This window comes from Mirounga angustirostris, unplaced genomic scaffold (assembly GCF_029215605.1).
Source record: "Mirounga angustirostris isolate CCGP_5_RB_7025 unplaced genomic scaffold, mMirAng1.0.hap1 SCAF_7, whole genome shotgun sequence".
Lineage (NCBI taxonomy): Eukaryota > Metazoa > Chordata > Mammalia > Carnivora > Phocidae > Mirounga > Mirounga angustirostris.
Window position 1 is genome coordinate 29202661 of NW_026991715.1, and position 26543 is coordinate 29229203.

General features: G+C 39.6%; 1 protein-coding gene across 5 annotated transcripts in view; it reads left to right on the forward strand.

Annotated features, from left to right (window-relative positions):
• The window catches only part of DDX46 (DEAD-box helicase 46), a 77450-nt gene that overhangs the window by 23009 nt on the left and 27898 nt on the right, over positions 1-26543 (forward strand). For all 5 annotated transcript variants that reach the window (XR_006793726.3, XM_045892778.3, XM_054511541.2 and 2 more), the window contains exons 13-15: positions 1678-1760; positions 14876-15040; positions 15545-15707. Coding sequence is in view for 4 of the 5 variants with exons in the window: in XM_045892778.3 (XP_045748734.1) it covers positions 1678-1760; positions 14876-15040; positions 15545-15707 (411 nt within the window). In the remaining variant the exon portion in view is untranslated. The remainder of the gene's footprint in view (positions 1-1677; positions 1761-14875; positions 15041-15544; positions 15708-26543) is intronic.

Consider the following 26543-nt stretch of genomic DNA (forward strand, 5'->3'; position numbering starts at 1 on the left):
TATTTCTTCTTAAAGCTGTAATATCTTAAAATTTTGCAGTAAGCTTATTGTTGCAAGCGTTCATAATATTATTGCAATTTAATTCACAACTTCTTTTCAGAACTAACTCCATCTGATCTTTTTAGCTCTTAACGTGGATTCTTAATCAAATTTTGGCCTAGCTTTGCTTTTAATGGGTCGGGGGGGTGGACTATCCTTTTATTATTATTATTATTCTAAGCTTTAGACTTTTTCTACCACAGGAGCTAGTATTTTCTTACAATACTGGATAAATTAAGGTATTGCAGCTTCAAGAAATTTTATCTTTTGTAAATATTGCATGTTTTTTAGCTCATATGTTGTGCTTTGTTAAATTATTCCCTATCAAAACTGTTACTAAACTGTTGACATTATTTAACTTCTGTGGAGAAAGGCCCTTCAAGATTTATAGAACTGGGCTTCCGAGACGTAAGCCATCCAAGGTAGGTCATTTAATGCTGTTCCCAACTTTGCAGAACTAATGGGGGCTGCAGATGTTAGTATGGAATACTTAAATATTAGGAAGCATTTATTTTGGCTTCATTTCTTAGTTTTTTGAAAAAAATGCTTTCAAAGGTTTCCATTGCAATATTCAGTATATACATAGTAGAGTATTAAAAACTGTGAGTAATGCATGTTTCTCATAGCATTCTGCTTGAATTTCTATATACATTTACTTCTAATTCTCCATGATGTTGGCGAAGTGACACTGAAGTTGTTTGATAAATCTCTGTGCCTGTACAGCATAAAAAGTTTTGGGTTGAATACTGATAAAATAATCCCTTGTTTTTTCTCAATGCTGCATTGATTAAGTCTCCTGAAATTCATCTTGATTAATTTTACCTTTTTCCTTTATCTGTCTTTTTGATTTATATTGAATAACTATTTTATACATGTTTTTGCCAGGTGATTGATTCATCAGTTGATAGAAATGCTTGTGTTAATCCTTTAGAAAGGCTTTCCTGTGTATGTATTTAGTTTCTGCTGGCTAAGAAACGCCTTGCTACTATTTAAACCAGTGGGACCATTTAATAAAATTGAATTTATATCTTTGTATGGAAAAATGTATATATGCAATACATTTGGTATTTGAAGTTTTTGTGTAGTACTTTAGTTACCTAATGATGTTGAATAGCTTCTCATTAATATCTTGACATGCCCATTAGAAGCTTCTAACTCTGTGGAAGTAGTTTATAAATTAATATAAAAAGGAGGTTTTCTGCATCTAAAATAGTTAGCACTGGAACTTGCTTTCCACACATGCGCTGTAATCTCTAATATGTTTTTTCCTAGGTGATGCTGTCAGATAATGGCTGATGTGGCTCGATGCTTCATCTCAGTCTTAGTTTTATGATGTGTTTTGGAGAGGGCTGTTTTCTGAATTTTACAGGTCCTTCAGGCCCTATGATGGTATGCAAGAGACGAGTTTGACAAAATAAAGGGCCTCATATACCCATTGTCAGAAAGTACTTGCCATTAGATTAAGATCTTGTAGACCAAAATTTCGTTTCACTGTTTAAACATACCTAACTTACCCCTCTGGTTAAGTCAGGCATTTTAGTTCCCTTTACAGTTTTTTAAAGTTCTTGGTAGTCATAAAATGAATTGTGACTGATTTTTAGTTTTCGTTTTGTCTTTATTTTTTTTCCCTCATCTTAGGTCGGGTCACAAATCTTCGAAGAGTGACATATGTTGTTTTAGATGAAGCAGACAGAATGTTTGACATGGGTTTTGAACCACAGGTAATCACTAAATGTCTTAGTGTTTTGAACTATAAAATAAACCTTGTAATTGCCGTGAGAATGAAATGTTCTTATGGGGTCTGAAATTCTCACACACATTTTTGTTGGTGCTGTAATATAGTAAGTTGAGGACATATGAAATTGAAATAGATATTTATGTTTTGAATTCCTCATAAAACTGGTTCAGAAGGTATTTGTGCAGGCTTTCTCTGTTGGTCTTTTAAAACCATCATTGGTAAAATTAGAATTGGAGTGCTGATAATAGAAGCTTAAGCTTTCATATTTTATAGTTTTCGTTGTCCCTTTTTTCTATACATTTTTAAGATTTTATTTATTTCAGAGAGAGAGCATGAGCAGGGGGGAGAGGGAGAGGGAGAAGCAGGCTCCCCGCTGAGCAAGGAGCCCGATGTGGGACTCGATCCCAGGACCCTGGGATCATGACCCAAGCCGAAGACAGGCGCTTAACTGACTGAACCACTCAGGCACCCTCATTGTCCTTTCAAATTCCTTTACTTCATGCTTTTAATTACCTCATGATTAATATAGCACATGCTGTTTATATTCTCCGAATCTAAAAACGAGGCCCAGAGCATTTGTCTGCTTTAGATTTTCATATTCCTCATACACATTCTTTGCTCAGATACAAAATTTCAGTGATAAAAACTTAGAGGGACACATGTTAAGAGGTGGTATTTTTATTGAGATAAACTATGCAAGTTATCAGTGTGCTATGGATACCAAAAAAGATTTCTTTTCTTTTCTTTTTTTTTTTTTTAAAGATTTTATTTATTTATTTGAGAGAGAGAATGAGATAGAGAGCATGAGAGGGGGGAGGGTCAGAGAGAGAGGCAGACTCCCTGCTGAGCAGGGAGCCCGATGTGGGACTTGATCCCAGGACTCCAGGATCATGACCTGAGCCGAAGGCAGTCGCTTAACCAACTGAGCCACCCAGGCGCCCAAGATTTATTTTCTATTGCAAACTGCATTAATTGAAATGGGGTATTAGAAAGGGACACAGTAAAAGTGGCCTTTAGTCTTTTCACGTAAGTCTCTAGAAATGTATTTCTTGTCATGTGCGTGTGTTTAGATTTAGGGATCACAGTCTAAATGAGATACAGAAGATACAGAAGAGCACATAAGAGTAAACAGGACTATGATGATGCCTGAACCATGTGAGAAATAGTTAAAGAGGAATATTTAGCTTGGAATAGAGGACTTGATAGCATCCTTTAACCCTTTGAAAAAAAAAGTCTGTCACATGAAGGAATCATTGAGGAGTAGACCTGGGACCCACTTGGGAAGTTATATGAAGCTGGATCTGAGCATAATGTGAGAAAGAACTGGATAAACATTATTTGGAGAGGCGCCTGGGTGGCTCAGTCGTTAAGCGTCTGCCTTCAGCTCAGGTCATGATCTCAGGGTCCTGGGATTGAGTCCCACGTAGGCATCGGGCTCTCCGCTCAGCGGGAGGCCTGCTTCTCTCTCTCCCACTCCCCCTGCTTGTGTTCCCTCTCTCGTTGTGTGTCTCTCTGTTAAACAAATAAATAAAATCTTAAAAAAAAAAACAAAAAAACACGTTATTTGGAGATGAAACCAGTTACGTTGTGGGAGGAGGGCAGATACTGAATATGCTTTTCATCCATGTGTTCGGGTAGAGGCAGGGTGGTCCATTTGTGGAAAGAGAGTAGAGGGAATTGATGAATCAGATGGAAGATGGAATTAGATCCTTTTTTTTTTTTTTTAAACATATGCATTTTTTTTTAAAGATTTTTTTTTTTTTATTTGAGAGAGAGAATGAGAGAGAGAGCATGAGAAGGGGGAGGGTCAGAGGGAGAAGCAGACCCCCCGCTGAGCAGGGAGCCCGATGCGGGACTCGATCCGGGGACTCCAGGATCATGACCTGAGCCGGAGGCAGTTGCTTAACCAACTGAGCCACCCAGGCGCCCCATTTTTTTTAAAGATTTTTTTTTGAATTAGATCCTTTTAATGTCTTTCCTAATCCTGGGAAATCTTAGACTTTATGGTAGTGTTTAAGGTAGGTGTGGTGATTGGGCCTTTCTGGTTGATCCATTAAGCTTTGCCGTAAAGAGGTCAAACAACATTTCCCATTCATTGGTGCGCAGAGTGTGAATCATCCCTTGCCATTAGTGCTTACATCTCCGTCAGTACCTGAGGGAGAGATGCTGAGGAATAGTTTGTTGATCACTAAAACCTGTTGAAGAGAAGAAATTTTAGAGTAAATTAATGATTATTTTGTGAGCTGTAGTATAGAAAGTGCTGGGTTGGGGTCAATGTCACAGTGCACTGTTTGGGTGTAAAGCAAGTAAAGGCACTCGCATTTGAATCAAAGCTGGTATTAGTGAATGCATATCTGCACAATGGCTTCTATCTAGAGAAGAGTGGGCAGGCAGTACGCCTCCAGACATGATTCTGTACTGAAGAAAATAATGAAAATTGGGAACTAAATTAACTCATGGCCGCTGAATGTATATCTTTCGGAGTGTGAATGTACAGTAAGTGTACGTGTTGTGCAATAGCATGCGCAGAAGGTACAGGACTCTACTTTTCCACATTGAAGCTTGAATAGGCTGGCAGGTCGAAAGGTGCTCGGGAAGATCTTTGTGTATTGTTTAAACTTACCACTTTTAGCACCAAAAGAAGAGTTTTTAGGGTGAAGGATAACAGAATTTCCTTTTCTTTTCTCTTCTTCTCTTTTTTTAAGATTTTATTTATTTATTTGAGAGAGCATGAGAAGGAGGGTCAGAGGGAGAAGCAGACTCCTCACTGAGCAGGGAGCCTGATGCAGGACTCGATCCTAGGACTCCAGGAGCATGACCGAGCTGAAGGCAGTCCCTTAACCAACTGAGCCACCTAGGCGCCCCTCTTTTTTTTTTTTTTAAGATTTTATTTATTTATTTGAGAGAGAAATAGTGAGAAAGAGCATGAGCAGGGTGGAGAGGAAGAAGCAGGCTCCCTGCTGAGCAGGGAGCCCAACGTAGGGCTCGATCCCAGGACCCTAGGATCATGACCTGAGCTGAAGGCAGGTGCTTAGCTGACTGAGCCACCCAGGCGCCCCAGATAACAGGATTTCTTAAAAAGACCAGTAGAAAAGTGTACCTCTTTCTTAAACCTTACTGATTTTTTTTTTTTTTAAGAACTTACTGAAGAAAAACTTGTACTTCTTAGTGGACATATTCCTAAGGGCTGCAACAGAATGTGAACTCCTTTTGGAACCAAAGGCAACAGAAGAGTAGATCAGGAATCCATTTGTTCCTTTACCAAAATTGAAATCTATTAAAAGTAGCATTTGACAGAATATTAAAAAGTGGTTTTCATGAGAAATTGGTCTATAGTTTCTAGGTTTGTTCTTTTTTAGTTTCATAAAAATAAAGAGTAAGAGAAGAAATCAGTTCGATACAGAAATTAATCTTTAGCTTAAGTTAGCCACTTTGGAGCTGGACATACATACTTTAGTAAAAGTATGTAAATAATACTCCTCTTATTTAAAAAAATATTATTTATGTGTTCTCTTTTTATTAAGAAAGACAATGTTGTAATTGGCCTAAATTTATTCATGCCTATGTCTAATATAAAATGAATGAAGCTGAAGATTCTGAAGACATTTACTCCCAAGTTTTCACTTTCTTTCATTCTTTTTTTTTTCTTTTTTAAGATTTATTTATTTGAGAGAGAGCAAGGGGAAGGGCAGAGGGAAAGAATCCCAAAGAGACCCCCCTGCTGAGCGCGGAGCCCGACTCAGGGCTCTATCCCACGACCCTGAGATCCTGACCTGAGCTGAAACCAAGAGTCAGACGCCCAACCAGCCAAGCCACCCAGGCGCCCCACCGAGTTTTCACTTTCTTAAAAATACCAATCACATAGTAAAATGAGAGAGTAAATGTGCTTGTCAGTTGTACACTGTAAAGCACCAGGCTTGCATCAGTCATCTTAAGGAGCTCAGTATCTCATGTGAAATTACAGTACTTTGAAGACTATCTTCAAATTCACATCAAAATTAGGTCACTAGATAGATGATTAGACACCTCAGCATCTCTGAGTCTCTCTCTTGAGGCCAGTGGTGAAGGGTTTGGTGCATAAGCAGTTACAGATGAATAACATGGCTACTACTTAAGGAAATTGAGGTACTGAAAAAAGACAGATTTTTGAAAACTTATTTTTTAAGTCTAATGTAATACTTTACATTAGAGGAGACAGATTCAGAGATGAAATGATGCTTGCCTCCCCCCTCCCCGCCCCGCCCCACGTTTTATTACTATTTCATACTATGATCTAGTCCAGGGTAATTTTTACCAACATAGATAGCAACATCTCAGGGACCCTATTGGTGACTTAAAAATTGGGATTGGGATATTTACATTGGTGAATAAATAAATCATTAACTTGGTAGCAAATTATTTTCTTGAGGGTGAAGAAAAGCATTGCACATCATCAAGAGAAATACAAGACAGAATGTGTTAATCTTTTAGAACGTCTCTAAAACGAGCATATGCCAGTGATCAGGAGTTGAATCAGCGAAAAGTGGAAAAAGTACTACCTTTGTAAACGTTAGTGACTGGCCTGATGAATTTAGTTTTAGCCTATGAGTGTGAAAGAAGTTTATGTACTTACTTGGCAGACCACAGCTGACTTGAAGTATCTGTGTAGTGTGAAAGAGGAAACATATTGAAAAATTTCAGGAACAGCTTTTAATCAGTAGCCCCCAGTCTGATAGCTTCCAGTTTGATAGTCAAGGCAGTTAAAACACAGACCAGTCATCATTGAAAAAGTATGTGATCATTAGGGTCATTCTGTAGGCATCTTCATGACTCTAAGCAGTAATAGATAATCATAGGGTAAATCTAAGCTCCCATGTGCAGTACACTGTTACAGGAAGCACAGGGTTTGTAGCTTATTCAGGAAGATTTCTCTGCACTATGACAAGAAAAGGAGTTAGGGGCACCTGATGGCTCAGTTGGTTAAGCAACTGCCTTCGGCTCAGGTCATGATCCCGGAGTCCTGGGATCGAGTCCCGTATCAGGCTCCCTGCTCAGCGGGGAGCCTGCTTCTCCCTCTGACCCTCTCCCCTCTCATGCTGTTTCTCTGTCTGTCTCTCTTTCTCTCAAATAAATAAATAAATAAATAAATAAATAAATAAATAAATAAATAAAATCTTTAAGAAAAGGAGTTAGGTCTGGTTCTCCAGAAAACTTTTATCCTTTGATATTATCTTTCTGCATATGCTGAGAATGAAAGGTTATTTGTGAATAGTCTAGGAAGGCAGGATGTTTATTATTCTTTGAAGAGTTTCAAGGCCACAGTGGCACTTGAATGTGAATTGTCTGATCCTTGTTTATACATGTATAAAATGAGAAGTTGAGGCTCAATGAGCAGTCCTTCGACTTGTTTAAGATGATCAACTTTGTATGTAATGTCTTAAAAGATGGACACATTAATGTGAATTTGCAGTGATATTACTATCAAATTCATATTATCAAACCAAGTGTGGTTAATGATTCCTAATTTTCAGTAATGTACTTCAGTCATTCCAAAAGGGATGTCATTTTATATAGGAAATTAAAGAAAAGCATTCCTGATAAGATGACATAGGAACTGGGACCTGAGTAAAGTGAGAGATTGAGTCATGGGGATATTTGGTAGAAAAGTGTTACAGGCAAAGAACCAGTACAAATGTCCTGATGTGGGAGCTTGCTTGGCCAGTGTCCCTGGAGCAGAGTAAAGAATGGGGAATGTGTTGGGAGAGAGTAGAGGATGAGGACAGAAAGATGTACTGATGGTGTGGTGAACATGTAAGACCCTGTACAGCAGGGCTAGGAATTTGGATTTTGTTTTTTTTAAAGCTTTTATTTATTTGACAGAGACACAGCAAGAGAGGGAACACAAGCAGGGGGAGTGGGAGAGGGAGAAGCAGGCTTCCCGCAGAGCAGGGAGCCCGATGCGGGGCTCGATCCCAGGACCCTGAGATCATGACCTGAGCCGAAGGCAGATGCTTAATGACTGAGCCACCCAGCCACCCCTAGGAATTTGGGTTTTAATTTTAATGTGATGAGTTATATTGGGAGGCTTTTGGGGTTTTTTGTTTTTTGGCTTGAACTCACAACCCTGAGCTCAAGACCTGAGCTGAGATCAGGAGTTGGATGCTCAACTAACTAAGCCACCCAGGCACACCTATATTGGAGGGTTTTGAGCAGAGGAATACCTGATCTAATTTTTTACATTTTTAGTCTTAAATTAACGGTCACACGTGCACATAGGTTTAATGGTACCCCTTCTCTACTTTCTCTTTAGTCTCTTAGCTGATTATTTTGATACTCTATTTCTCTAAATAGAGTGCTTTTACTTCTCCTTTTTAATTTTCTGTTTTTGATACTACTTATTGACTTCCCATGGGGGAATGTAATTTCTCTGTTTTCTTTCCTCCTGTTACATTCTTGCATCATTTTCATCCTTTATTTTTTCAGATTTATGTTGCTGTTTTAATTGGATCAGAATATAACATTATGGCAATCTCAATGTTATTCAGAGCTGGGCAGTGTATTAAATTGATTATTATTATTATGTTTTTAAAGTAAGTTTTTTTTTTTAAGATTTTATTTATTTACTTGACAGAGAGACAGGGAGAGCCGGAACACAAGCAGGGGGAGTGGGAGAGGGAGAAGCAGGCCTCCCGCTGAGTGGGGAGCCCGATGCGGGGCTCAATTCCAGGACCCTAGGATCATGACCCAAGCCGAAGGCAGACACTTAACGACTGAACCACCCAGGCGTCCCTAAACTGATGATTAATTTCCTCTATAACTTTTTGTTTTCTCTAGAGATAATTGTCTTTTTATGTTTGTTGGCTGGATTTCTATATACTTTAATTAAATGCCAAACTCTATTAGTTATATAAATGTATCAAGTAGTTGAAACAGTCAATTTTTCTGTTTGTTTCATCTTCCTTAAGGAGTTTTTTTCAGAGCCTTTTGACCTGTTCCCAGTCATGGTTTGTTGTTCTCTCTGCTTGACATACAACTACTGTCCTGGGATCCATCATCCTGGGATCAACAGAGTCCCCTTTGTTTCTTACCTTATTAGGATCCCCAAAGTTCTGTAACCCAAGACTAAATCTTTTCTTAAATGATTTTTTTTTTTTAATAGAACACTTTAGGAATTTCTATGTCAATGTTGCATTAAGGGGCCGTACTAATCTCTGTATCATTCCAATTATTTTTAGTATATGTGTTGCTAAAGTGAGCACTTAAGTGATTCATTTTTACTTTTTTAAATATATTGTTATTCAAGTATAATTAGCATACATTATTATATTAGTTTCAGGTGTACAATATTCAGTAAAATAGTACTCATCATGATAAGTGTACTGTTAATCGTCTTCACTTATTTCATCTATCCCCATATCTGCCTCCCCTCCAGTGAGTGACCACCAGTTTGTTCTCTGTATTTAAGAGTTTGCTTTTTTTTTTGTTTGTCTCTTTTTATTCTTTGTTCTTTTGTTTGGTTTCTTAAATTCCATGTATAAGTGAAATCATACGGTATTTGTCTTTTTCTGACTTACTTCGCTTAGCATTATACCCTGTAGGTTCATCCATGTTGTTGCAGATGGCAAGATTTCATTTAAATGACTCATTTTTAAAGATTGCCTTCTACCTACATAGGATCTGTGTCCTCTGAGTTGATTTTCTATTTGCTTTGGTTTCTGCATTCTGTAGATGTCTGGGAATCTGTAGTTATCTACTTGTGTTTAAGGGGTGGAGAAAGGGCAGCTTAAAATTCAAAGCTCTCTGTGCCAGAGCAGGACTTACTGACTTTGACTTTCACTGTTGTGATCTGGTTGGGTCTTTCTTTTGGTTGGGGACTATCTTCTGCTTGTCTTCTTGCGCTGGGCAGACTGTGCCTGGAGAAATATTGGCAGTCTTCTGCCTCGAATATGAAGGTCTGTCTCCTGTTTTGGGTTGGGAAAGAGGCCTTGATGGAGAGGTGGGAGACTCAGCCTCGAGCATTATGCATTTACTTAATGCTTTTCTTCTTAGGATTTTATCTTTGCTTCATCCATTCATGCTCTTGTTTTATTCTCTGCAGAAGCTAAACCTTTAGGTCTTTGGCTAGGATGAGAGAAAGGCCCATTGCCTGGCTGAGTAGCAGGTGGAGGTTGGGTGATTTGATTGCTTCTTAAGCAAACCTTGTATCAATTCTCCTTATTCTGGCACCCCACCTTTCACGTTCATGTAGGGAGGACAGCTTTGTTCTCAACTTTTACTTACTGCTAGCATGGGATTCTGCTTCCTTAAGCTTGATTAATCTTTTACCATCTTAAAACATTTTATTGCTTTTTGTTTTGTTTTATTGACAAATAAAGGGGCATTTATATACTATAAAACTAATGCTTTTATTTTATTTTCTTTTTTTAAAGATTTTATTTATTTATTGGAGAGAGTGTGTGATTAGAGAGAATGTGCATGTGAGCGAGGAAAGGGGCAGAGGGAGAGGGAAAAAGTCTTAAGTGACTCCCTGCTGAGCTTGGAGCCAGGTGCAGGGCTCAGTCTCATGATCTCACCACCCTGACATCATGACCTGAGCCAAAATCAGGTGTTGGACGCTTGACCAGCTGAGCCACCCAGGCACTCCTCCCTTCTTGCTTTTATCTTTCTTTGTATGCCAGTACATTTGAAAGCTTTAAACAGACTCAGAAGTAAGAACACTGCAGTAGTCTTACATTCATTAAAGAAATGAGCTTTTAATTTTCCCACACGGAAGCCACCAGTTCCTATTTGTTATTAGCAAGTTCTACCATATATTCCAGGAATTGATAATTGTATTCCTAATCATATTTTATTTCAAAGTATAAAAAAGGGTAAATAACAATTCATAAGATCTTTGTAATCTTTTATTTTTAAAAGGGCTCTCAGTCCTCATTATATACCATAAAATTCACCTGTTTTAAACTTATAATACAATGGTCTTTAGTGTACATACACATTTGTGCAGCTATCACCACAATCCAGTTTTATTTTTTTTCCACAATCCAGTTTTAGAACATTTCCATCACAAGAAAGATGCCTCATGTCTATTTTTACTCATTTCCGGTTTTCACCCCAGCCTGAGGCAGCTGCTGATCTGTGTTCTGTCTTAATATGTTTGTCTTTTCTGGACATTTCATATAAAATTCATATATTCTACATCTAGCTTATTTTACTCAGCATAATGTATTTGAGCTTTGTCCATTTTTTTTTTTTTTAAAGATTTCTTATTTATTTATTTGACAGAGAGAGACACAGCGAGAGAGGGAACACAAGCAGGGGGAGTGGGAGAGGGAGAAGCAGGCTTCCTGCCGAGCAGAGAGCCCGATGCGGGGCTCGATCCCAGGACGCTGGGATTATTCCCTGAGCCAAAGACAGACACTTAATGACTGAGCCACCGAGGCGCCCGAGCTTTGTCCATGTTATAGCATATCTTTCATTCTTTTATTGCTGAGTGGTTAGTATTCTGTCATATGGATGTGTATCATGTTTTGTTTATCCATGAACTGTTTGATAAATATTTTGGATTATTTCCACTTTCTGGCTGTTATGAGTGATGCTGCTGTGAACATTTGCATACAAGTTTTTGTGTGGGCATATGTCTTTCTTTCTACCAAGGGATAGGATTTCTAAATTGTGTGGTAATTTATATTTAACTTTTTAAGGAACTGTCAAACTTTTCCATAGTGGCAATTTCATTTTATAGGCCAATATAATATTGGTATCTAAATCAAACAAGGTATAGTTTAATGTACAATGATGCAAAAACCCTAAAAATTGTATTAGGGAACCAAATATAGTAATGCTTAAAATAAATAATAAATCACATTGAAGTTAGTATTCTTTAGATACAAAGGCTAGTTTAAAGTTAGAAAAATCAAGTAAGAGGCTCCTGGGGGGCTGTCGGTTAAGTGTCTGACTCTTGATTTTGACTCAGGTTATGATCTCATGGGTTCTGAGATCAAGTCCTACGATGGGCTCTGTGCTCAGTGGGGAGTCTGCTTGAAAATTCTCTCCCTCTGCCCCTTCCCTCACTCACACACACTCTCTATCTCTAAAATAAAACCGGGGCGCCTGGATGGCTCAGTTGGCTAAGCGTCTGCCTTCCGCTCCGGTCATGGTCCCAGGGTCCTGGGATCGAGCCCCACGTCCATTGGGTTCCCTGCTCAGCGGGGAGTCTGCTTTTCTCTCTGCCCCTCCCCCTGCTCATGCTCGCTCCCTCATAAATAAATAAAATCTTTAAAAATAAAATAAAGGGGCGCCTGGGTGGCTCAGTCATTAAGCGTCTGCCTTAGGCTCAGGTCATGATCCCAGGATCCTGGGATCGAGCCCCACATTGGGCTCCCTGCTCAGTAGGAAGCCTGCTTCTCCCTCTCCCACTCCCCCTGCTTGTGTTCCCTCTCTCTCTCTCTCTCTCTCTCTGTCAAATAAATAAATAAATAAATAAATAAATCTTTTCTTAAAAAAAGAAAAGTCAAAAAATACAATCTACCCTGTTACCAGAATAGAGAAAAAACCATACTATTATCTAAAATGTGGAAAAGGCATTTGATAAAATTTCATTTATGATTTAAAAATTCAGCAGCGATGGGGCACTGGGTGGACCAGTGAGTTACGAGTCTGCGTTTGGCTCAGGTCATGATCCCAGGGTCCTGGGATTGAGCCCCGCATTGGGCTCCCTGCTCAGCAGGGATCTGCTTGTCCCTCTCCCTCTGCCCCTACCGCCCCCTATGCGAGTTCTCTGTCTCTTTCTCTCTTTCAAATAATAAATAAAAAAATCTTTAAAAAAATTCAGCAGAGACTAGTGGGGAACCTCCATATCCAATGAACAGTATCTACAAAAAAATCTGTAGTAAATGTTACACTTAGCTGTAGAACTTTTAAACTTTTAACATGAAAAGGTAAAGTAGTTAACATCCATTCAACATTTTACTAGAGGAGAAAGTGTATAATGTTTAGAAAGGAAGAAGCAAGTGTTCTTTGCAGATGTTAAGACTGTCTTTGTAGAAGGCTCAAAATGATCTACGGATAAATTGTTAAGAGGACCATAAAGTTTCTGGATACTAAGTCAGTAAACAGAAATCATTTACATTTCTTTTCACAGTAAGTTAGAAAATGTACTTTGGGCGCCTGGGTGGCTCAGATGGTTGAGCGTCTGCCTTCGGCTCAGGTCATGATCCCAGGGTCCTGGGATCGAGTCCCGCATCGGGCTCTCTGCTCCTTGGGAGCCTGCTTCTCCCTCTGCCTCTCTCTCTCTGTCTCTCATGAATAAATAAATAAAATCTTAAAAAAAAAAAAAAAAGAAAATGTACTTTAAAAAGCATATAATTCGGGGCACCTGGGTGGCTCAGTCAGTTAAGCATCTGCCTTCGGATTAGGTCCTGATCTTGGGGTCCTGGGATTGAGCCCCGCGTTGGGCTCCCTCCTCAACGGGGAGCCTACTTCTCCCTCTTCCTCTGCCCCTCGGTCCTGCTTGTGCTCCCTCTCTTGCTCTGTCTCAAATGAATAAAATCTTAAAAAAACATATAATTTACAAAAACATGAAAAAATAAACCTGACAAAAGATGTATAAGATCTTTTGGAGAAAATTATGAAGCTTTAATGGAAAACATTACAGAGAACTTAAGTTGACTCTCAAAAGTTAGACATTGGGCAGTGAAGAATAACCCTTCTGTGGAGGAGAGACAGGTTAGGGTGCTTCTTGAAAATCTAGTTCATTCTCATTTTAGGATTATGTTTTCTTGGGTCTGGGTACCAACTTAATCAAAATGTTGCTATCATCTCCTGTTTTATTTTCTTACTGTCTTTGTTGGTTTGTGCAGTTTTTAAAGTTGGAAGAGAGATAGTTGGAATAATCCAGATGAGAGGTGGTTGAGGTTTAGGCCAGGAACCCAGGATTTCCAAGTGCCTTGGTTAGGACTGCCCCTTTCACAGATTTCACATCATGTTTGATTGGAGTGAAAGTGTGGTCCTAGAATTCTGTATATTCCTAGCTAGACCTTCACCCATCCCAATTTCCAACCACTCACCACTGTCTACCTTGAAACTATCATTAATAATCTTATTCATTATTTTTATTTTTCTTGTTTATAGTAGTCATCACAAGAGTCCTAGGATTTCTCCAGGGCTCTATAGAGGTGCCCATATCCTATCTCCTCAACAGTATGTCTGCCTTCATTGTTCTCTTTGTTTCTGTTGCTCATATCAACCTTTGACACATAATGTATTTATCTGTACATCTTCCTTCGAATACAAACTCCATGAAGACAGGGTTTTGTCTGTTTTTATTGCATATTGCAAGCACTTAGAGCAATGCCTTACACATATAGTTGCTCAACAAAAATGTGTTGAATAACGGATGGAAAACAGTGATACCAAAGGAGAATACTTGTATCCCAGATAAAGTTTTAAGATTGAGAATACTGAATTTGTTGGTGGATTAAGTGTGAAATCAGTGAGAGAGAGAGAGGTGACAGAAGGCTCTTCCATCTTTGCCCTAAATAGGTGAATAACCATAGTTGCCATTCTTAGGAGGGGGAAACTGAACAAAGCAAATTATGGGGTAATATCAGTTATTTGAAGGTAACAAGTTTAAAAGTCACTGAATAGATGTTCTCAAAATTTCCTTCTTTTTTTGTGTGTGTGGGGTTGTTTTTATTTATTTATTTATTTTAACGATTTTCTATTTGAGATAGCATGCACCAGCGGGGGGAGCAGAGGGAGAGGGAGAAGCAGGCTCCCCGCTGAGCAGGGAGCCAGATGTGGGACTTGATCCCAGGACCCCAGGATCATGACCTGAGCCCAAGGCAGACAACAACTGAGCCACTCAGGCGCCCCTTTTTCCTTTTTGTTATTTTTAAACATTTTATTTATTTGAGAGAGAGAGTACAGAGGGAGAGCCAGACTCCCCGCTGAACAGGGATTCTGACGCAGGGCTCAATCCCAGGACCCCAAGATCAGGACCTGAGCTGAAGGCAGATGCTTAACTAACTGAGCAGCCCAGGCACCCCTTTCTAGTTGGTTTTAACATCGTATGATTTTTGGAGCCTGTACTCACCATATTTATTTGCAATGTGTTCTCAGGTCATGCGCATTGTGGATAATGTCCGTCCTGATCGACAGACAGTTATGTTTTCAGCTACCTTTCCCAGAGCTATGGAAGCTTTGGCTCGCAGAATCTTGAGTAAACCCATTGAAGTGCAGGTTGGAGGCAGGAGTGTGGTTTGCTCAGATGTGGAACAACAAGTGGTGGGTACAATCTTTCGGAAATCCTCAGTTCCCTGGATGTTTAGGCAGTGTGTGATCCTTTGGGGATCATTGTGATGAAGGCAGGTAATTGTCTAATCTTAAATAGGATACAGCTCAGCCATTAATATTTTATCCGATAAACTCAACCTATTCCTTGGAACTGCGTGTTTAAAATGCTCTTTTTAGTTCCTCCCACCAGAAGAGGTGGGACTGGTGGATGGAAATATCACATACCTATTTTATTCTTTAGTTAATAGGATGTGAGGTCAAGAGGCAGAGAGTACTAGATGATGGTTTGCTCATATTTGCAAGCCCCTTCTCTCAGTTAGAAATTTTTTTTGGTCTTACTGGTTTATCAGTTAAAATCAACATTTTCCTACCGATTCCTAAAGATACAGCAAGATGTTGTCATTTAGCCATTTGCCACAAATAAAATGAATATTTTTGCTTAAGAGATATATTTGCATTTTTATTCCATTGACTTGGTGCAATTTGGATTTTCAGATTGTTATTGAAGAAGAAAAGAAATTTTTGAAGTTACTTGAGCTTCTTGGCCATTATCAAGAATCGGGATCTGTCATTATATTTGTGGATAAGCAGGAACATGCTGATGGTCTTCTGAAAGATTTAATGAGAGCATCTTATCCTTGCATGTCTCTTCATGGAGGTAATGTTTAGTGAAGTATCTGTTGAATACTTAATTTGGCCAAGCGCTGCTGTCTTCTGAATGATATTTACTGTGTACTGTGATTTAGAGCCAGATTTTGTATCATCTATCTCAGTTTTTATTCACAACAACTCTATGAAGGGTAAGTATTATTATTGTTCCATCTTAGAGATAAAGAAAATAAGACAACAGTACATTGGTTTGACCAAACCCTATAGCCATTAATCAGATAAGGAGAAATTGAACTTAAAATTTTGTTTCACGTTAAATCCTTTCCATTGTGCCATGCTACTTAAATGTTTTCATGATTCGCATTAGACCTTTAATTGAAAGAAACATTTTAAGGGACGCCTGGGTGGCTCAGTCGGTTAAGCATCTGCCTTCGGCTCAGGTCATGAGCCGCGGGGAGCCTGCTTCTCCCTCTGCCTCTGTCTCTCATGAATAAATAAATAAAATCTTTAAAAAAAAAGAAACATTTTAATTTTTAATTTTAATGTAACATCTCCATTGTCAAATGTATGTGGGACTTAGAACACTAAACATATGGAACAGAGACCGTTTGAATTATCGTCACTAAGTGTTCTGGCAGTCTGTGACTTTGTAATGAACCATGCCAAAGTTTCGTGGCAAATGTCATTTATTTATAAATGTGCACGTTGGGTGGAGCTCAGCACATACTGTCTAGTTTCTGTTTCATGCTGTGTCTACTGGGGTGGCTTAGTTGGGACTGGGGATCCATTTCCAACTTGCCTTAACTTAGGTGGCTGGCATGTTGACACTGAACTCAGGCTATTGGCCTGGGGTGATGGCTCTTCCCTTTGCGGATCTCTCTGTGGGAGTACCTGGCTAGAAGGCAAGAACCGAAAGTTGACAAGGCTGGTTAAGGATGGTACTTTCATTTTCACAATATACGGTAGGTCAAAATAGTCCCAGGACTGGCTAAGACTAGAGGGGATGGAGGCGTAGACTCCCAATTCTTGATATGAGGGTCATTCCCTATGCAGAAGAGTATGTAGAATAGGCCATGCTTTTGCTGTCATCTTTGGAAAATACAGTCTACCATACCACGTGTCATTGTGGATGCAGTTAAAAGGGCTTTTAGGTACTTTGAGGGTGTGTATTTGGTTAACTTTTAATGTTTGAAAATGCCTCATATTTTCTCCTTTTTTTGTTATTGGGATAAAATATACATTATATAAAATTTACCGTTTTAACTATTTTTAAGTGTATAAATCAGTGACATTAAGTGCATTCACAGTGCTGTGTAATATCACTGTTACCTACTTCCAGAAGTTTTTTCATCCCAAACAAAAACTCTCTACCTATTAAGTAATAACTTCATCTCCATCCCCACCCCTTAGCCCCTGGGAACCTGTATTCTAATTTTTCCATCTGTTAATTTCCCTGTTTTAGGTATTTCACACACGTGGAATCATACAGTATTTGTCTTTTTGTGCCTTTTTTTTTTCACTTAGCGTAATTGTCTTTGAGACTTATTGATGTTTTATCATGTATCAGAATTTTTTAATAAGTATTTTAATTCTAGTATAGTTAACATACAGTGCTATATTATTTTCAGTTGTACAATATAGTGATTTAACAGTTGTATACATCACTCAGTGCTTGTCATAAGTGTCCTCTTAATCCCATCACCTATTTCACCCATCCCCCCACCCACCTCTCCTCTGGTAACCCTCAGTTCGTGCTCTAGATAAGAGTCTATTTCTTGGTATGTCTGTCTCTCTTTCTTTTTTTCCTTTGCTCATTTGTTTTGTTTCTTAAATTCCATGTATGAGTGGAATCGTATCATATCTGTCTTTCTCTGAGTTATTTCATTTAGCATTATACTTTCTGGCTTCATCCATGTTGTTGCAAATGGCAAGATATCATTCTTTTTATGGCTGAATAATATTGCATTCTATATATATATACCCCACATCGATATCCATTCATCTATTGATGGATACTTGGGCTTCTTCCTTATTTTAAATAATAGTGCTGTAAACCTAGGGGTGCACATGTCCTTTTGAAGTAGTGTTTTTGTATTCTTTGGGTAAATTAGTGTTTTTGTATTCTTTGGGTATTCTAGGAGTGCTATTACTGGATTGCAGGGTAGTTTTTTTTTTTTTTATTAACATATAATGTATTATTTTTTTCAGAGGTACAGGTCTGTGATTCATCAGTCTTACACAATTCACAGCATCACCATAGCACATATCCTCCCCAGTGTCTACCACCCAGCCACCCCATCCCTCCTCCACTCCAGCAACCCTCAGTTTGTTTCCTGAGATTAAGAGTCTCTTATGGTTTGTCTCCCTCTTTGGTTTCATCTTGTTTCATTTTTTCTTCTCTTCCCCTATGATCCTCTGCCTTGTTTCTCAAATTCCACGTATCAGTGAAATCATATGATAATTGTCTCTCTCTGATTGACTTATTTCACTTAGCATAATACCCTCTAGTTCCATCCACATTGTTCCAAATGGCAAGATTTCATTTTTTTGATGGCTGCATAATATTCCAGTGTGTGTGTGTGTGTGTGTGTGTGTGTGTGTGTGTGTATTACATCTTCTTTATCCATTCATCTGTCAATGGACATCTGGGCTCTTTCCATAGTTTGGCTATTGTGGACATTGCTGCTATAAACATTGGGGTGAACGTGCCCCTTTGGATCACTACATTTGTATCTTTAGGGTAAATACCCAGTAGTGCAATTGCTGGGTCGTAGGGTAGCTCTATTTCAACTTTTTGAGGAATCTCCATACTGTTTTCCAGAGTGGCTGCACCAGCTTGCATTCCTACCAACAGTCTAAGAGGGTTCCCCTTTCTACGCATCCTCGTCAACATCTGTCTTTTCCTGACTTGTTAATTTTAGCCATTCTGACTGGTGTGAGGTGGTATCTCGTTGAGATTTTGATTTGTGTTTCCCTGATGCCGAGTGATGTTGAGCACTTTTTCACGTGTTGCCCATTTGGATGTCTTCTTTGCAGAAATGTCTGTTCATGTCTTCTGCCCATTTCTTGATTGGATTATTTGTTCTTTGGGTGTTGTCTTTATAGATTTTGTATACTAGGGGCACCTGGGCGGTTCAGTCATTAAGTGTCTGCCTTTGGCTCAGGTCATGATCCTGGGGTCCTGGGATTGAGCCCTGCATCAGGCTCCCTACTCAGCAGGAAGCCTGCTTCTCCCTCTCCCACTCCCCCTGCTTGTGTACCCTCTTTCATTGTCCTTCTCTCTGTCAAATAAAATCTTAAAAAAAAAAAAAGATTTTGGATACTAGCCCTTTATCTGATATATCTTTTGCAAATTTCTTCTCCCATTCTGTCAGTTGTCTTTTGGTTTTGTTGACTGTTTCCTTTGCTGTGCAAAAGCTTTTTTTCTTGATGAAGTCCCAATAGTTCATTTTTGCCCTTGCTTCCCTTGCCTTTGGCGATGTGTCTAGGAAGAAGTTGCTGCGGCTGAGGTCGAAGAGGTTGCTGCCTGTGTTCTTCTCAAGGATTTTGATGGATTTCTGTCTCACATTTAGGTCTTTCATTCATTTTGAGTCTATTTTTGTGTGTGGTGTAAGGAAATGGTCCAGTTTCATTCTTCTGCATGTGGCTGTCCAATTTTCCCAACACCATTTGTTGAAAAAACTGTCTTTTTTCCAATGGACGTTCTTTCTTGCTTTGTCGAAGATTAGTTGACCGTAGAGTTGAGGGTCCATTTCTGGGCTCTTTACAGGCCACTTTGCTGAATTCCTGAATGAGTTCTAGCAGTTTTGGGGTGGAGTCTTTTGGGTTTTCCGCATAAAGTATCATATCCTCGGCAAAGAGTGAGATTTTGACTTCTTCTTTGCCGATTCAGATGCCTTTTATTTCTTTTTGTTCTCTGATTGCTGAGGCTAAGACTTCTAGTACTATGATGAACAGCAGTGGTGATAGTGGACATCCCTGCCACATTCCTGACGTTAGGGGGAAAGCTCTCAGTTTTTCCCCATTGAGAATGATATTCGCTGTGGGTTTTTCTTAGATGGCTTTTATGATATTGAGGTATATACCCTCTATCCCGACACTGTGAAGAGTTTTAATCAAGAAAGGATGCTGTACTTTGTCAAATGCTTTTTCTGCGTCTATTGAGATTATCATATGGTTCTTGTTCTTTCTTTTATTAATGTAGTGTATCACATTGATTTGCAGATGTTTAACCAACCTTGCAGACCAGGAATAAATCTCCCTTGGTCATGGTGAATAATTGTTTTAATGTACTGTTTGATCCTATTGGCTAATATTTTGGTGAGAATTTTTGCATCCATGTTCATCAGGGATATTGGTCTGTAGTTCTTTTTTTTTTTTTTTTTTTAAAGATTTTATTTATTTATTTGACAGAGATAGCACAAGTAGACAGAGGGAGAGGGAGAAGCAGGCTCTCCGCCAAGCAGGGAGCCAGACGTGGGGCTCGATCCCAGGACCACAGGATCATGACCTGAGCTGAAGGCAGCCACTTAACCAACTGAGCCACCCAGGCACCCCTGTAGTTCTCCTTTTTGATGAGGTCTTTGTCTGGTTTTGAGATCAAGGTAATTAATGCTGGCCTCATAAAATGAGTTTGGAAGTTTTCCTTCCACTTCTATTTTTTGAACAGTTTCAGAAGAAGAGGTATTAATTCTTCTTCAAATGTTTGGTAGAATTCCCCTGGGAAGCCTTCTGGCCTTGGGCTCTTGTTTTATTGGGATATTTTTTATTACTGCTTCGATTTCCTTTCTGTTTCTTCCTAGGTCAGTTTAGGTAGTTTATACTTCTCTAGGAATGCATCCATTTCTTCCAGATTGTCTAATTTGCTGGCATATAGTTTTGCTCATAATATGTTCGTATAATTATTTGTATTTCTTTGGTATTGGTTGTGATCTCTCCTCTTTCATTAATGATTTTATTTATTTGGGTCCTTTCTCTTTTCTTTTTGGTAAGTCTGGCCAGGTGTTTATCAGTCTTATTAATTCTTTGAAAAACCGGCTCCTAGTTTTGTTGATATGTTCTACTGTTCTTTTGGTTTCTAGTTCATTGATTTCTGCTCTGATCTTTATTATTTCTCTTCTCCTGCTAGGTTTAGGCTTTATTTGCTGTTCTTTCTCCAGCTCCTTCAGGTATAGGGTTAGGTTGTGTATTTAAGACCTTTCTTTGAGAAAGGCTTGTATTGCTATATACTTTCCTCTTAGGACCACCTGTGCTGCATCCCAAAGATTCTGAACAGTTGTGTTTTCATTTTCATTGGTTTCCATGAATTTTTCTAATTCTTCTTTAATTTCCTGGTTGACCCATTCATTCTTTTTTTTTTTTTTTTTTAGATTTTATTTATTTATTTGACAGAGAGAGACAGCAAGAGAGGGAATACAAGCAGGGCGAGTGGGAGAGGAAGAAGTAGGCTTCCTGCTGAGTGAGCAGGGAACCCAATGTGGGGCTCGATCTTGGGACCCTGGGATCATGACCTGAGCTGAAGGCAGATGCTTAATGACTGAGCCACCCATTCATTCTTTAGTAGGATGTTCTTTAGCCTCCAACTATTTGAGTTCTTTCCAACTTTCCTCATGTGATTGAGTTCGAATTTCAAAGCATTGTGGTCTGAAAATATGAAGGGAATGATCCCACTCTTTTGGTACCGGTTGAGACCTGATTTGTGACCCAGGATGTGATCTATTCTGGAGGGCGTTCCATGTGCACTCAAAAAGAATATGTGGTCTGTTGCTTTGGGATGGAATGTTCTGAATATATCTGTGAAGTCCCATCTGGTCCAGTGTGCCATTTAAAGCCCTTATTTCCTTGTTGATTTTTTTTTTTTAAGATTTTATTTATTTATTTGACAGAGAGAGACACAGCGAGAGAAGGAACACAAGCAGAGGCAGTGGGAGAGGGAGAAACAGGCTTTCCACGGAGCAGGGAGCCCGATGCGGGGCTTGATCCTAGGACCCTGGGATCATGACCTGAGCCGAAGGCAGACGCTTAACGACTGAGCCACCCAGGAGCCCCTCCTTGTTGATCTTTTGCTTATATTATCTGTCCGTTTCAGTGAGGGATTACTGTATTACTATATATATGTATTATATATAGTATATATATATTATATATATATTACTATATATATTACTCTATTACTATATATATTACTATATTTTTGTTGATGTGTTTCTTTGATCTTGTTATTAATTGGCTCATATAATTGGCAGCTCCCATGTTAAGGAGCATAAATATTTACAATTGTTAGATCTTCTTGTTGAATAGACCCTTTTTAAGTATGTAGTGTCCTTCCTCATCTATTATTATAGTCTTCGGTTTAAAATCTAATTTGTCTGGTACAAGAATTGCCACACCAGCTTTCTTTTGATGTCCATTATTAGCGTAGTAAATGGTTTTCTACTCCCTCGCTTTAAATCTGGAGGTGTCTTTGGGTCTAAAATGAGTCTCTTGCAGACAGCATATCCATGGGTCTTGTTTTTTTTATCCAATCTTATACCCTGTGTCTTTTGATTGGGGCATTTAGCCTATTTACATTCAGGGTAACTATCGAAAGATATGAATTTAGTGCCATTGTATTGTCTGTAAGGTGACTGTTATTGTATATTGTCTGTGTTCCCTTCTGGTCTGTGTTACTTTTAGGCTCTCTTTGCTTAGAGGACCCCTTTCAATATTTTTTGTAGGGCTGGTTGGTGATCACAAATTCTTTTACTTTCTGTTTCTCCTGGAAGCTTTTTATCTCTCCTTCTATTTTCAATGACAGCCTAGCTGGATATTGTATTCTTGGCTGCATATTTTTCTCGTTTAGTGCCCTGAATATGTCATGCCAGTCCTTTCTAGCTTGCTAGGTCTCTGTGGATAGGTCTGCTGCCAATCTAATGTTCCTACCGTTGTAAGTTACAGACCTCTTGTCCCAAGCTGCTTTCAGGATTTTCTCTTTGTCTCTGATATTTGTAAGTTTTACTATTAGATGTTGGGGTGTTGACCCATTTTTATTGATTTTTGTGGGGGTTCTCTGTGCCTCCTAGATTTTGATGCCTGTTTCCTTCCCCAAATTAGGGAAGTTCTCTGATATAATTTCTTCAGTATACCTTCTGCCTGTTTCTCTCTTTCCTATTCTTTTGGGATCCCAATTATTCTAATATTGTTTCTCTTTATGGTATCATTTAGCTCTCGAATTCTCCCCTTGTGATCCAGTAGTTGTTTATCTCTCTTTTTCTCAGCTTCTTTATTCTCCATCATTTGGTCTTCTATATCACTAAGTGTCTCTTCTGCATAATTTATCCTAGCAGTTAGAGCCTCCATTTTTGACTGCACCTCATTAATATTAGAGCCTCCATTTTTGACTGCACCTCATTAATAGCCTTTTTGATTATGACTTGGTTAGATTTTATTTCTCCAGGAAGGGATTCTGTCATATCTTCTATGCTTTTTTAAAGCCCAGCTAGTATCTTTATAATTGTCATTCTGAACTCTAGTTCCAACATCTTAGTAATGTCCATGTTGATTAGGTCCCTGGCAGTCGATACTGCCCCTTGTTCTTTTTTTTTGAGGTGAGTTTTTCCATTTTGTCATTTTGTCCAGAGAAGAATAGATGAATGAGAGAATGAAATGCTAAAAGGTAAAAACGACCCCAGAAAAACATACACCAAACAAATCAGAAGAGACCCAAAACTGGGGGGAAGAGGGAAAAAAAAATGATCAGGCTGGTGAATAGAACAGAGCCACACACTAGATTTTGGGTGTATTTTGGTCTCTTAGAAGGAACTGCCTCCCAAAATTTTAAAGAAAGAAAAACATACATATATCCAAAAATAAGGGTAAATACAGTGAAGGGATGGAGTATGACTATAAAAATGAAAATTAAAAAAGATTTAAAAAAGGAATTGATAAGTTCGTTGAAAAAGGAAAGGAGAAAAATTTTTAAAAAAAGAAATAGAAAAAGAAAAAAATGAAGAAAATTTAAAAACTTAACTTTGAAAGACTAAAGAATCATGGGGGGAAAAGCCATGAATTCTATGTGCTGTATACCCCTAGCGCTGGAGTTTTGCAGTTCTCATTGATCAGTAAACTTGATCTTTGCTGGATGTTCTTGCTGATCTTCTGGGGGAGGGACCTGTTACAGTGATTCTCAAGTGTTTTTGCCCCAGGCAGAATTGAACTGCCCTTGCCAGGGGCCAGGCTAGGTACTCAGCTCGGGTTTCCTCTGAAGGCTGTCTGTACAGCTTTCGAAGATGCGAAGGGGTGCCTAGGTGGCTCAGTTAAACGTCTGCCTTCGGCTTAGGTCGTGATCCCAGGGTGCTGGGATTGAGCCCTGCATCAGGCTCTCTGCTCAGGGGGAAGCCTGCTTCTCCCTCTCACATTCCCCCTGCTTATGTTCCCTCGCTTTCTGTCTCTCTTGGGGCCCCACTCCTTGGTGTGACCTTAGAGTAAAGCAGTCATTCCTGTCTCCCTGGTCTTTGGCCGCACTCTGTGCTCTCCTGGCCTGTGACCGAGCATCACACGGCCCCAATTGGAGTCTCCAAACCCAGCAGATTCCTACGACATGCTCCCGTGCCGCTTGTCTCTGCGGGATGAAGGGGAATCTCCCCAGTTCTGTTGCTTGTTGGGCCCTGGCTCAAAGAGCAGTGGCCCGACTGTGCTGGGGATCATGGTCGTGGCAACCCCAAGCTGAGAGCCCACTCGTGGGCTCACTGTTTGCAGCCGGCTTTGCCCCCTCTGATACCTGGGAGCTCTGCCACACTCAGGCATCCTGTCTTCCTGTGACCCTGAGCGTCCTGAGACCACACTGTCCCAGCGAGGGTTCCACCCCCCTGCTTAGCCACTGGAGCGACGTCCCTCACTGGAGCCGACTTCTAAAAGTTCCTATTTTGTGCACCGCTGCTCTATTACTTGCTGGTAGCCAGCTGATGGAGGCTCCCTGTGCATATCCTACCTTCCAGAAAGTGGTCGCTTTACTGTTCATAGAGTTGCTGCTATTCTTTTCTTTGATCTCCTGTTGAGTTCATAGGTGTTCAGAATGGTTTGATCCCTATCCAGCTGAATTCCTGGGACCAGATGAAATTTAGGTCTACTCCTCCGCCATCTTGTTAGCCTTCTAGGGTAGTTCTGTTTTTAAGTTTTTGGGGAATCTCCATGCTGTCTGCCAACAGTGCTTGAGGGTTCCTTTTTCTCCACATCCTTACCAACACTTGTTTCTTGTGTTGTTGATTTTAGCCTTTCTGACAGGTGTGAAGTGATATCTCATTGTAGTTTTTACTTGTTTGTTTTTTATTTTTAGATTTTATTTATTATTTATTTGACACAGAGAGACACAGCGAGAGAAGGAACACAAGCAGGGGGAGTGGGAGAGGAAGAAGCAGGCTTCCCGCTGATCAGGGAGCCCGATGCGGGGCTCGATCCCAAGACCCTAGGATCATGACCTGAGCTGAGGCAGAAACTTAATGACTGAGCCACCCAGGGGCCCCTCACTGTAGTTTTGATTTTCATTTCCCTGATAAGTGATGTTGAGCATCTTTTCAGTTGTTTATCGACCATGTGGATGTCTTCTGCAATTTTTAATAAAATTTCAATTCAATTAACATATTATGTATTAATAGTTTTAGAGGAAAAAGTCAGTGACTCATCAGTCTTATATAATGCCCAGTGCTCATTACATCACATGCCCTCCTTAATGTCTGTCACCCAGGTACCCCATCCCCTCCACTCCCCTCCCCTCTGGTAACCCTCAGTTTGTTTCTTATAATTAAAAACCTCTTATAGTTTGTCCTCCCCTCTGATTTCGTCTTGTTTTATTTTTCCCTCCCTTCGCCTATGGTCCTCTGTTTTGTTTCTTAAATTCCACATATGAGTAAGATCATATGGTATTTGTCTTTCTCTGACTGACTTATTTCGCTTTTATTTCGCTTAGTGTAATACCCTCTAGTTTCGTCCACATTGTTGCAGATGGATTTCATTCTCTCTGATGACAGATGCTTAACGACTGAGCCACCCAGGCGTATTTAGGGTTTTTTAAGAATTAAAGGGTATAACCACAAAAAAAGGGTATAACCACAAAATTCCTAATCTCCACATGAAATTAATGTGCATTTTATACCTAATACGTAGTGTGATGCATAGTGAGAAGGAAGCTCAGAGATGGTCTGCATGCTTTGTGTTCTGTAGAGCTACCTGTAGTTCTTCAGGATTTCAGATCTAGTAGGGGAGGAGTGAAGGCCGGAGGTAGGGGAGCTTCCTGCTTAGCGTAGAGTCTGCTTCTGTCTCTTCCTCTGCCTCTCTCCCCCCGCTCGTTCGCTCTCTCACTGTCTCAAATCGGGGGCGCCTGGGTGGCTCAGTTGTTAAGTGTCTGCCTTCAGCACAGATCATGATCCCAGGGTCCTGGGATTGAGCCCCGCATTGGGCTCTCTGCTGGGTGAGAAGCCTGCTTCTCTCTCCTACTCCCCTGCATTTGTTCCCTCTCTTGCTGTCTCTCTTTGTCAAATAAATAAAATCTTTAAAAAAATAATCTTAAAAAATAATGAAACCCATAATGCATCTAATAGAGTAAATAATGATGAAGTTAGAGCAACACACTGGTTTCTACTTCTGGGTAATTATGATATATGAGAACAGAGGCATTTTTTTATAGGGTAGAGTGCTTCATTGAGGCCTTGTACTTGTAGTATTAATACCAGTTAGTTTTTTATTTTTTCTGCAAATAACAGAAAAAACTCAGGGGCGCCTGGGTAGCTCAGTTGGCTATGTGTCCGACTCTTGATTTCAGCTCAGGTCATGATCTCAGGATTGTGAGGTCGAGCCCCGCAAGGGCCGTCTGCTGGGTGTGGAGCCTGTTTAAGATTCTCTCCCTCTGCCC